This window comes from Chaetodon trifascialis, chromosome 7 (assembly GCF_039877785.1).
Source record: "Chaetodon trifascialis isolate fChaTrf1 chromosome 7, fChaTrf1.hap1, whole genome shotgun sequence".
Classification (NCBI taxonomy): domain Eukaryota; kingdom Metazoa; phylum Chordata; class Actinopteri; order Chaetodontiformes; family Chaetodontidae; genus Chaetodon; species Chaetodon trifascialis.
In genome coordinates, this window is record NC_092062.1 from 16,633,780 (window position 1) to 16,646,117 (window position 12,338).

The 12,338-nt window shown below is 43.6% G+C and overlaps 2 protein-coding genes across 4 annotated transcripts; both read right to left on the reverse strand.

The window, feature by feature from the left end:
* Positions 1-52: 52 nt before the first annotated feature.
* gba1 (glucosylceramidase beta 1) lies at positions 53-5,327 on the reverse strand. 3 transcript variants are annotated; one of them, XM_070966020.1, is made up of 12 exons: positions 5,198-5,327; positions 4,935-5,012; positions 4,491-4,682; positions 4,276-4,422; positions 3,374-3,507; positions 3,105-3,277; positions 2,917-3,006; positions 2,687-2,834; positions 1,603-1,827; positions 830-993; positions 621-737; positions 53-548 (listed from the first exon to the last, which is right to left on the reverse strand). In XM_070966020.1, exons 2-12 carry the CDS (start codon positions 5,005-5,007, stop codon positions 443-445), a joined length of 1,569 nt encoding a protein of 522 aa, XP_070822121.1. In that variant the 5' UTR covers positions 5,008-5,012; positions 5,198-5,327; the 3' UTR covers positions 53-442. The 3 variants fall into 3 exon arrangements, with proteins under 3 accessions (XP_070822121.1, XP_070822123.1, XP_070822122.1); XM_070966022.1 differs by having other exon boundaries at positions 5,220-5,312; XM_070966021.1 differs by lacking the exon at positions 5,198-5,327 and having other exon boundaries at positions 4,935-5,034.
* Positions 5,328-5,752: 425 nt separating this feature from the next.
* Positions 5,753-11,327, reverse strand: dap3 (death associated protein 3). Its single transcript, XM_070966319.1, has 13 exons — positions 11,170-11,327; positions 10,906-10,947; positions 10,188-10,301; positions 9,968-10,069; positions 9,708-9,816; positions 9,460-9,552; positions 9,201-9,331; positions 8,779-8,859; positions 7,389-7,553; positions 7,229-7,288; positions 7,044-7,133; positions 6,068-6,185; positions 5,753-5,973 (listed from the first exon to the last, which is right to left on the reverse strand). Exons 2-13 carry the CDS (start codon positions 10,942-10,944, stop codon positions 5,888-5,890), a joined length of 1,188 nt encoding a protein of 395 aa, XP_070822420.1. The 5' UTR covers positions 10,945-10,947; positions 11,170-11,327; the 3' UTR covers positions 5,753-5,887.
* Between the last annotated feature and the right edge of the window lie 1,011 nt (positions 11,328-12,338).

The following is a 12,338-nucleotide window of genomic DNA, read 5'->3' on the forward strand; positions in this document are numbered from 1 at the left end:
TATTTTATATCCTCTCTGCCCGCAAAGATAGTTACAACATGAAACTTGACATACTTTAAAATACGTGCTTTATTTAAAATTAAAAGATTAAATAGCAACAACAGAAGGCATTTACAAATTATTTACATTATTTATATCATTTTTTCAAGCATCTCATTAGCTGGAAATCAAGGCACCACTTCTGCTTCAGCACAGGTCATTCTCCTGAAATCATACATTCGTTACTGTCAGGAAACATTCCTGACAAGATTAAATAAGCATGTTAGGATTTGGGATGAAATGAGTGGCCGCTGAAATCACCAGAGCTGTGCAGGAAAGCACAGTGAGAGTGAGAACTGCTGTGGTGAAGAACAGAAATGTAAAACTTTTGTTATCTGTTGAAATGAACAGGAATATCTGGAATGTGATTCAGATCAAACAAATGTATGTAAACTCAGAGTAATTAGTGTGTGTTCCAAGCGAGTGTGAGCAACGAATGAGCCGGAGCAGTGGAGGGGATGTAGCCCACAGTGGGATCCCACACTTCAAACTGGATCGCTGATGATGACCTACAGAACACAAACGCACAGTTCAGAGGAATGAATTTCCTGTCATTTGCACAAAAAATAAAAATCACATACCTGTTGAGTACGATCAGCACTGCTGAGCCATCTGGTCTGATGAAAGCGGAGTATTCAAGGCCTGTTTCCTGACTGGTGGACACGCCCACTCTCTGAGACCCCTCCCACAGGAACTTACTGTGAAAAACGGGATTTATGTGGATCTCAGTGGACTCAGATGTCTTTAGAATTTTGTGTGAACAAGCACCGGATAAGACCCAGTTTGCTACCTGAAGTGGGCCATGCTGTAGAAGGTCGGCTGCTTGTAGAAGACATCTCGCTGTGCATCCACTATAACAGGGCTGTCCACAAAGTTTTTGACCCAGTTTGGTCCACCTGTCTGGTCCAACGCCAGGTTCCAGTCAGTCCAACCCACCACATAATGATTTAAGTCCTGCCGTGGAGAAAACGCCCACGGTTGAGAATCTTGTTAACTTGGCTGAAACATGTTGCTGTCATCAAATTCAGAATAAGCTTATATTAATGAAGCTGAGGTCAAAAATTAAATGTACCGTCTTTATACTGTTTTCAGACGAATAAGTCAAAATTGATGATCTAATTATTCTGTTTTACACAGTGACCCAACTTTTGAAATCAGGGTTGTAGGAGGTGTTTTAAGTGAATCCATTGGGCTGGTGTCTGCTGTTCTTCTCAAATGTCACAAGAACAGCACATCTACATAAACACATGCCTCCTGATTCACAAGACGTCTAGAGTCTGAATGCACCCATGCAAAATGGATAGAATGGAGGGAGTCCAATTTCCTTTGAGAGAGAGTGAAGTAAGAAGAGACGAAACACCAGTTCCAGCTTGCTTTGATGGCCTGCAGGCAGCTTCTAAGCTGAGTGTGTGCAGCAGACTGCACCTTATAAACCTGCACTGCAGCATCGAGGGAGGTGATTCACCTTTCAGGAACAGCTCGCAGCCTGTCAGATCTCACATCTGTTACAGCGGATCTGACTGAACAAGCATAACCGTCGTGCATAAGCTGAGATGATCTCACCTCTATAATGTCATGTGCGTACTGTTCAGCCCTTTTCCAGCTACCCAGCTTCACCCCTCTGTCCAGTGGGCTCCAGCCAGAGCAGGCCTCTGTGGCAAACAGGTAATACTCTGGGTAGAGATGATGGGTGACTCCCAGGCTTATCTCAGCTGGGACAAGCTCGTCCATGTACCAGTGAACTGCCACACCATGAATGTACCTTCCTGCATGAACATCGTTTAAGACCTGGAGGGAAAAAAAGACTTAAGTCAAGACCAAGTTTCCACATAAAACGAGTGCAAAATGTTTAGTTTACTGAAAAAAGTCTGAATTGAACAATCTTTGATTTCACGTACAACAGTCTTAAATGTTTTCTCTTGCCTGCTGTACACAGTAATATGAGTTCAGTCCCTTCTGCCAGCTACAGTAGAGGGTAAGCTCTTTGTCTCATGGAGGCCAAGTGTTAATTTTAGCAAAAGTTTCAATGAATTTATCATTTTTTTTAATGGTTAATCTATCCATGGATATTAAGCTGCTCATCCTGGTCCAGGTCACATTAATATAATTGACTACCCACTAAGGAATTCTTGCTTTATGCTGCTGGGAAGTACTGAAAAAATGTATTATAATAATAAATAATTCTAGGCCACATTGTCCCCACTGGTTCTCTGTCATACTTTCATAATCTGGTCGTTGTGACTGTGAATTCCGTACTAAATTTAATTCTATGTGGTCATAAAACAGTTTTAAAATGTCTTAAATTTGCCATGGTGAACCCAGAAGTCTTGGTTAAAGTTGTCCTTGACTCTTGTGGCATCGTCTCTCAAACGACAGAGGACACACTCTTTTCCTGAGGTCGGTTTCTATCTGACACACTGGCAGTTTTAGACTGGAAAATGTCAAAAGTCCTTTATCACAGCAGCTGCTTCGCTACAGAGTGAGTGGTAGCTGACTACACTGATTTCACTTATCCCCTTATCTTTTTTTTTTTTTTTTTTTTTAATCCTGATTTAACCCTGATTTCTTGTCCACAGCACCAGTCTAGCCGCAGGTCTGACAAAGTTTACCATGACCTTTCCTACTATCTCCTTGTCCTTGGACTCACCACTTTAGCCCAGTGGGGCAGCAGCAGGCGGTTGTCATCCAGTATGAGTATGTGTGTGTGTGGGTGTGACGAGGCGTGCAGGGCAGGGCCCAGGTCCAGAGCCACCCAGTCCCTCTGCTCCTCAGGAGTGAAGCCCAGAGCCTGAAAACTGCAGCGAGACAAAGATGCTTCTCAATCTGCTGTGAGTCGTGACTACGGTGAATTGTGTGTCATATCATTGGAAGAGAGACCTGTAGTTTGTCATCTGTCCTGCGGAGGGCTCATTCCCTGTGGTTAATGCCCAGAAGGTCAAGTTATATTTAGCATATTCCTCAAGGAACCTGAGAGGAAAGAAAAAAGCCACCACCAGGGTAAGTTTCCCTCACCACAGACATTCCCAACATGTGACATCACGTTCAGGTAAAGCCTGACACCTCACCTGATGTAATACTGAGCCCAGGTCTTATGCTCCTTGCCCCCTGGTTGGCCCTTCAGGGAGCCTTTTCCTATGAGAGCACCGCTAGTTTTCATCCAGGCGGGGGCGCTCCAGGAACTGGCCAGCAGAGACAGAGGGCGAGGGGACAAGGCCTGAGCGCGCTGCAGGAGAGGGATCTGAGGAGAGGAGGAGGAGGAGGAGGAGGAGGAGGACAGCTTAGAGGGATGGAGTGACGGACATGTGCACGTGTGTGAGTAGGAGGAGAGAGAGACCTTCATGCTGATGTCCTCAGGGGCCAGCGTGAAATTGTCCAGGTTGTAGTCTCCAGGCGTGTCAGCATACGTGTACAGACGGGTGGAGAAGTCACAGCTGGCCATGGGCACACGCAGCACGCTGTAGCCGATACCTGCCGGAAACATGGCATCAGCAAGATCTACGACCGCGTGACAATTCAAAAAGATCATTTACCGACTTTTATATGAAAATATTTTGATGATACACGTTGGAGAACTCCACTCAGACACTCGCAGCCATGGTTAACACCCTTCTTGACATTAAATCATTTTGAGTATCAGCAGAGAGGACACATGGAGACCATTGTTGACAAATACTGTACACCAATAAACACTCAAAATGTCCATATATCTGTGTACAACAACAACAACAATAGTGTTAAGAACCATTTATTAAATGTTTTATATCCTAAATAGGGGGAGTTACGGTAAAGCTGGAATTAGATATTGACATTTTTGTTTTGCTTTGAATCTCAGTTTGAGTATTTGATCCTGCATTAAGTTAACCGTACGATGACGTCTACGTACATATTTCGGTAAACTGCCTCATCAATATCATGATAATGTCCTAAAACAAACAGTCCAGACCTGATAACAGCACATGACAAAGAGGATGCTGCGATGATGATTCTGTTCATGTGGGAAACAAACGAACCTGCACATATAGACACCTCTCACAGAATGTGTGAAATGTATTTTTCATTATGTGGGAACAGAATAACCGTTGCTATGTGAAAAAGTGTGGTTGCTATGTGTTTTTACATTAAAAAGGACAAAAAGAACAATTCATTTGCATCTTATTTGTGGATATTCCTGGATGTTATGATCACACTCTTATGATTTATTACCCTTCTGCTTTTTTTCCCTGTTACTTCACGTACCTTCAGGGGAAAAGTACTGTCGTAGCAGCTGGTCCTGAGCACCGGCAGACAGGGACAGGATGTTAATGGCTGCTGCGTCCGTCATAGCGCCACCGAATCCCCTGATCTTCTGGTACTTCTGGTAGGGAACGATAGTCAACCTGAGGACTGAAAGAGGCACATTAATGAGATGAGAGACGCTCTCCACCTGCTCCATCACCGCAGACGTCGCTCACCTGGCCCGGTGCTGTTCACCTGCACCTGGCCCTGGCCTGCTTCCAGTCTGCTGCCGGTCATGCTGGTCAGGTAGGAGGAGTACTGGCCCAGAGGAGGCAAGGTGACTGAGCCAACGCTGTCACAGTACGTGGAATTACACTCGCACACAACCGAGTCATGGCCGAAACTTCTGGCAACACATCCGCTGCTGCCTGGAAGGAGAAGAAGTAAGAAAAACATGGTTTTTGTCTCAGCTGTCGTGTAATCTAAGTGAGTACATTTACTCAAATACTGCACTTCAGTACAAAGTCAAGGTACTTCTACTTTGCAACATCTCAGAGGCAAATATTGAACCTTCTTCTCCACTACAGGGAGCATTGTTCTGCATTTAGTACTGCAGTATTTTCACATTGGTACTTCTGCTGAGGTAACGGATCTGAATACTTGTCCTGATGGTGGGTTACCTGTGCAGAGGGTCACTGCTGCTGTGAGGAAAACGAGGGCCAGCAGGAGAGACGGTGGCAACAACAACGCCATTTTATCTGGAAAGAAGGAATACTGAAATTAGTCTACAGCGTTGCAAGCTGAAATTCAATAAAATAACGATTTAAATCAGGCTAAAATGACAAATGCACGCTAACAAGGAGCCACCTGCTCGTTTCTTTTAGCTAACACATCCACATTTTACTGTCATTTCATTCAGAGCGCTTTGAAAAGAGGAGCTCACCTGAGAGGAGGCCGATACACACTTAATTCAAATATCTACAGTCAGCCGTCACCTTAGCTTGATCCAATCTGCCATGTCAACCTCCGTGTTTTGGCCATCTACTGTGACTTTGGACCAGTCATGTGACTTTGGGAACTGTCACGTGAATAAGCGTGCGATACGCTGACCCGCCGCCAGGTGGTGCCGTACCATTATCCATTCAACTTAAAGCAACCGAACAACGTCAGGAGATGGGGCTGTACTAAATTTTAGAAATACTGTGAACCATAATCCCTCTCAAATATGACTTTAAGCCAAGATTGTCCCATCTTTGCATTGTTTTCCTCCCACTTTCTCAACTGCACATAAAGAAATTGTCTAAGGGGCAGACAATGCTATTCCATTCATAAAGAAAGCGTTTCAGATTCCCGGTGATTAACTCTTTTTTTCCATTCATCCAGCTGATATCTGAAAATTAGCACAAGTGACCTACTATACTTGCAAATAAAGACCGGATGTATAAGGAAAAAAAAACACTTCTCACACAAAAAAGGCCTTTTTTTTTTTTTTTTTTTTACTCAATTCAACATTTTATTATCAAAGTAGTACACATGCATCATAATTTACAGAGGGGCACATATAGACATGGACATTTTTTATTTATGCATTTATAGGACATTGATATTTGTGTGATTTAAGTCTTATGTAGCTTCACATGAACGCACAAATTCTTTCCAACATTGACGGATTTCTATTGCTCAAAAAGATGAGTTCTTTCTTCCCTTCCTCTGTTTGACCTGGGGAGACCAACAAAGGAATTTTAAGTTACTAAAACAGCATCACTTCACTGTACCTTTTAGAGAGCAAAGCATTCGCAGTATCATCACTTACTCTGCGGATGCTGCAGCCAGTGGCGGTCCATATAGTAGAGGTAACAGCTCTCAAACTCCCTCTCGCTGTAGTTGGGCACTGACACTGGGATGAACGGGTCCATGCTGTCAAAGCCACTCTGATGAGTGAAATGCAGACAAGAAGTCAGCATACTGGACATCAAATGTGTCTTTAGCACAGACTGTGTCACCCCTTTAAATAGCATGTTCGGACAAGAAAATATCACATATCACCAACTCTAATGTGAACAGAAAAATCCCTTTTTCTGGCCCTTTTACAATAGTCAAACAAATACAGATACTGATATTTATCTAATTTAAAAGCAGAGAGGGGAGAAATCAGTCAGCGGTCAACAACACAAGTCTAAATGATTAATATCAAGCAATTACAATATGTTTTTTTAGCTATGACAAGAATGTTATACGACCCGAGTTTTACAGTTCAATCATTGCCCAGAATAAATGGAAGAGGTGGGCGACAGTAATGGATTTATCGGTCAATTGGGAAATTGATCTCATGACTTGCAGACATCCACTAAATACAGCCACTATAAATAATATTACAAGCCACTTCAACAGCACAAACAGGTGCAGCTTTAAGCATATAAGGAAATGAACAGGGCAGACCAGATGGGGACAGTGCGATGCATTCAAGGATGGGACTCATCCTCTGTCACAGTTAGTCTGTCCACTGGCCAAACTACTGGATACATGGATACAAAGTTGAGATGCTCATCACAAAGCAACAACAAAGCATCAGCAACAAAGCATTATGTCTTCTGTGCACTGCTTGACTTGATTCTGAAAAACAACTTAAGCCCATGAGTCCTGATCACTTGAGTGATGCAGTCTCGAGGTCAGATTTGCAATTTCCTGACTAATGACCAAAGTTAGAGAAGAGAAGGAAAGACTAATCTGCTGTCAGAGCTGGAGGGCAAGTGCTACAGATTATAAAGTACAATAAAATGACCTCTGACCTCTCCCAGCAGCTCATGAGGCAAGTAGGCAGATTTTGAAGTGTAGAGAGACCCAGTCTGAGACAGAGTAGTGATGATGGCGCCTCCAGTCTGAGACAAAGATAATCAATGTTAATGGGGAAAAAAAACAGAAAAACAACATTCTCATGCAGCTGTGGTCATCGCCTTCAGTATGTTCTGCTCACCCAGTCGTTCTTCATCAGCTTCCTCAGGTTATGAATCACAGTGAGCTCTTCTGGTTCCACCTGACGGACAGCAAGAAAGAGAGACATAAGACGTCCTGTCTGCGGAAAAGGCATGAGGACAAGTATGAGGCGTGACAGGAGTGTGAACGTGATTCCTCACAGGACTCTTATCCTCCTTCCTGATGGTGGATCTTCCCCACAGGGCATTGATACCATCCACAGCCACCGCCATCCGGAAGTCGGACTCTGGCTGCCCGCTTTGCAGCCTCAGCTCCTTTATCACCGCCCCCACCACATCACTGCTGCTCTTCACACGGGTGATACCCTTCAGCAAAGGAAACACCATCACAAGTCTCATCACATTGTCTTAGGGAGGGAAATCAAGGGCAGTTACATCTGTGAACTCGAGTTACCACCTCTCAAGCTCTCATTGTACTGACATGTTTGATTCCAGTGAATGATTTCCAGTGAGGAATAGTCTGTCTTCATTATTTTTACAGAGGAGCAGAGAGGACTGATAGAGAGTGCTTTGGCATTCCTAGAAGGACAGATGGACAGTTGGACAGACAACCCCAAAACATAATGCCTTCAGCCACGGCTGTTGCCAGAGTGCAGGCTTAAGAAAGTTGTATGAAGTCTTCTGTCTCTCCAGAGGGAGCTGTGTGAAGTCTGACAAACTGCCTCGAGTTGGTTGCTGATGACAACAAGTTTGAAAATGAAAAAAATCTGGGCATGTGAAGTCACAAAGTGAGAGTCTCTCTTTAGACCGCTCCTCATCTATTGCTTGGGGCTACATTAGACGCCGCTAACACAACACACCCCAATCTCTGATCAAACTGTCTGCAGTGCAGTTGCATTGTGGATAATGTAAGAGCCAGGTTTTGACAAGGAAGAAGAAAAAAAATTACACCTCATTTACACCTCAAAACATCCAGCAGTTTTAATAAAGATGCGATCTGAAATGGATTTATTTTTTCTAATGTCCTGTCAGAAGGCCAGCTATTAATATCAGATCCAATTACAACCTACAACAAGCTTGCAGTAATATCAGCAGTGAAATTAGAAATTTAGTTTGTATGAAAAGTCAAAATAGGGCAACACTAAGCACAGGGAGAACATGGCAGCTCCACACAACAGAGCTGTGCACTGAGCCGCTGTGCTGCTCAAAACTATGCAGTCAAATACAGCAAAGCGGGATAACTGATGGCCAGAGAGGTGAAAAATTCACAGGCTGAATGAAAATATACTCCTCTTTTCCGCCTTTTGTCAGTGTGTATGGTACAAACATACTGTGGTGATCCATCACCATGCTCAGTTCATTGGCTACTGATCACCACTAAGCACAGGCGAAATGAAAGATGAAACTTTAATGACCCCTGTGGGGAAATCTGTGGGGCAGAGGGAAAAAAATCGGGAACAGATAGAAAACACAACAGAGTGATGAAAATGTCCTCAAGGGGGAGATAAACCACGTCTCCAATGGACACAAATAAATACTCAGAGCCAGAAAAATCAAGAGTCCCACTCATTTGCGCCGTGAGAGGACTCACCTGATCCACCAGCTCTCCGAGTGTGCATCCCTGCTCAGTGGCCTCTCTCTTCGTCCACACATAGCGCTGCTTTATCTTTATCTGGGAGAGAAACAGCACGGTTTCATTCACCATGTTTCTCTGTGCAAAGATGCTTCAAACTCTTCCTGTTAGAGCACTACAGGTGGGTAAATTCAGGTGGTGTCATCAAGCAGTTTAATGGCTTCATGCATATCAGCATGTGACCGCTGTGAAAACACAGTCGAGGCTCATTTAAGGGCTAGAAATGCTTGTTAATAATGTGACAAATTCTGTAATAATCCACAAGCCTTTATTGGACTGTGTATACTCAGAGCCGTTTAGTTCATATTAAAGATTGCAGCCCATTACAAGATCGTCTGATGACGACTGTTCATAAAGGCACACTCTATAAAAATCATTACCTTTGAAAGGAAGTGCTCATTGGTGGTTCTGAAGTTGCGTAACCATTCGGTGGCTTGTAACGGCTGATCAAAGCGAGAGGTGTTATAGGAAGAGGGCAGCAGCTCCTTACAGTTCTTCATCCAGAGGTGCGCTGTATTATAAACCAAAAACAACAAAAAAAAAAACACAGGGAAGAGGAGGTTCACTGGTGACACTTTCAGTACTTCTGCCGTGGTGGCCAATAGTTGGACACTTCCCATGTGTGACTGTTTGTCTCACCATCAGGAATATGCAGCACCAGCCATCCCTGTGTGTAGCAGAAGTGGACTGTGTGAAGGAGAGACATTGTCTTCCCACTGCCCTTCAACCCATCTGAACAGCTTGATCAGGTTAACAACACTTCAAGAAGCCTCGAGAGAAGAAGAACACGTGTGTGTGTGTGTGTGTGTGTGTGTGTGTGTGTGTGTGTGTGTGTGTGTGTGTGTGTGTGAGTGTGTGTGTGTGTGTGTGTGCATTTTAAAGGATACAGAATAAATATCGCACAGCAGGTTTGCTGGTGTCAGTGTTCTTCAGACAGGAGATGACCTCTAGAGCCGGCGACCTCACCATCATACAGGCTTCATTAAACGTCTTCACCTAAAACCGTACATGACAATTTGTCTTCATGGCAGATTTTGAATTATTTCAAAAAAGAGGGAAAAAAAAAAACGAACCAACCCATAAAATACCATGTATGAGGCGGTAAGTTTAAAACAGCGTTCATGCAGTCACAGACAGAAGCACATACCTGCTGTTGAAAGCGCCGCTGGAGGCCACCGGGGAACAGAGTGCGGATGTGTGCGGGGGGCAGTGTGTAATACTGCCCGACATGTTTCTCTGAATGACAAGCCTGGAAGGAAACCAACAGCTCACCAGCTAAAATCATACAAATGCACAGACAATACGGCTGCTAACACAAATAGGCAATAACTGATGCCTGATGACAGCGTCTGCTCAGATTTGCTTACCGGATCGCTCTCCTGTGTTCTGAAAACTGAGAAGGGCTCGTGTTCGGATTCTACAGCCACGGCCTCCTGCTGCTGCCCACATCCACTGGTGTGAAGGGACCTTACATGTGTTACCTGTGAATGTTTCATAGTTTTATTCAGATGTCAAACACGGTCAAACGAGTCTTCACACTGTTATCTGAGGCAGCCATGGCTACAGGGATGAGGCTTTTCCTGAAGTGAGCCCTCCTGCACTGCAGTGCTCTGTACCTGTACCCTGAGGGCAGGAGGGTCAGTTGGTGGGTGTGTGGTGTCCTGTGCTATTGAAGTTGCAATGTGTGCAATGGCTTTATTATTGACCCCTGCAAGACTGGGTGTACGGAGACCAATTATCTTGGCAGCAGTGTTGGTTATACATCTGAATTTGGTTCAATTAGAAACAGATAACATGGTGTCTATTTTTCTTGAAAAACCTCAGAAAAGTGAGTTTACCAGGATGCATGTGAATGAACCTCCCGCAAAATCGCGGCTTGTATCACCACATATTGTAAATGTGGGGGCCATGTAACGCACTCCCCATAAACCAGTTTAACACCACAGACATCACTGAAAACAACTTCTGCCTCCTCGCTTTGCAAACAGAGCTGCTGACTCGTGTCCAAAATATCTGAGAGGGATTATTCTTCATATCCTGCGCAGTTTCTCACACACTTAAAGCCACTGCTAAGAGTGATCTTACCGTTTGCCGTAGTCTGAAGGACAGTCTGTGCAGCGCCATGATCTGAAACACGGAGGACGAAATTTATTCAACTTATAATTCAGGAATGACACGTTCCCGTGAAGCTACTCATGTGTAAATACACATCAATGCCCTGTAACCTTGCGTAACGTTAAACACTTAGCTAACAGCTAGCTGTGTGTTACCCAGAAGGCATGTTACGCACAGGCGACATTTGCTTTGCGGAGCTGTTTGAGCACAAAGCGCAGTTCACCTGCGACTCACCTCTTTAAATATTCAGTGAGGACGATTTCGATCAGGGTCGTCCACTGACAAATGTCCCCGGAGTGGTCTAAAGCGAAGCTAAACTGCACACCTCCAGAGGAAGTCAATGTGCCAAACCCGTCATGGACACCGCCATCATGCGGTACAGAGCAGGAAGTGACGTAACGCCATCACAATTCTGTGGAGCCAATGAGGTGGCACGAGCCAGGCGACAACAACAGAGGAAAATGGAGTTTGTCAGACTTTGACACATTTCACCTGTAACAGTGTTTCATGTAGTGAGACTTACCAACACTGGAGACGCACAGAGGACATGTCGAGTGCAGAATCAGCTGTGTGGAGAAGGATGCGGCTCTTTTAAAAGACTAAAGGCCTCTTGACAGGATTTTTGGGAGATTTTGCCCACTTCCTTTTAAACAAATAGCAAGCTCAATTCAATTCAGTCTTTTGCAAAGTAAATATCCATGATGACAAACATTTTGCATAACTGCAGACCTCCTCACATGTGTCATCTCATACTGTATTTTATATCTTAGATTGCCATATTTTTTACTAGATCTTTTTAACTTGTATATATTTCTGTTACATTTTTTAAATTTTATATTGCATTTTATATTTCATGTTTATTGCTGTTTGCACCAGGGATTTGAAGGAAACGATATTTCAATTCTGTTAATGTCCTGTACATATAGCAGCACTGACAGTAAAGTTGACTTGACTAAATTTCCATAGCTTTCATAGCTGCTTTACACTTAGGCTACATTATATGTTTGTTATGCTTACATGTTATTTAAAATGCCAATAGCCTCGTGTCATTCCTCTTTCTCATGTCTCATGTTATTAAATACATATTCCAACCTATTTACTACTTACTCCAGTGCATATACTTCCTTTCACTCCTTATTTCGACTTTCTTGAGCTTCAATTTGCTCTTTTAATGTTCCTATCCTACTAACTTATCAAACTACAAAACAATTTGCAAACAAAGTTGAAACAGGAACAATATGGCCTGTAGAAAATACATTTCAAATAATGTACTGTATATAAAATGTATAACCAAGGTTAGATTAACAACCAAGCAAAGAGGCCAATGGCCCAGAGCCTTACACCGCCAGGGTCCCCCGAAAGGCACAGTTTCACTGTAAGACTTTTTGAGTAAATACCTACAT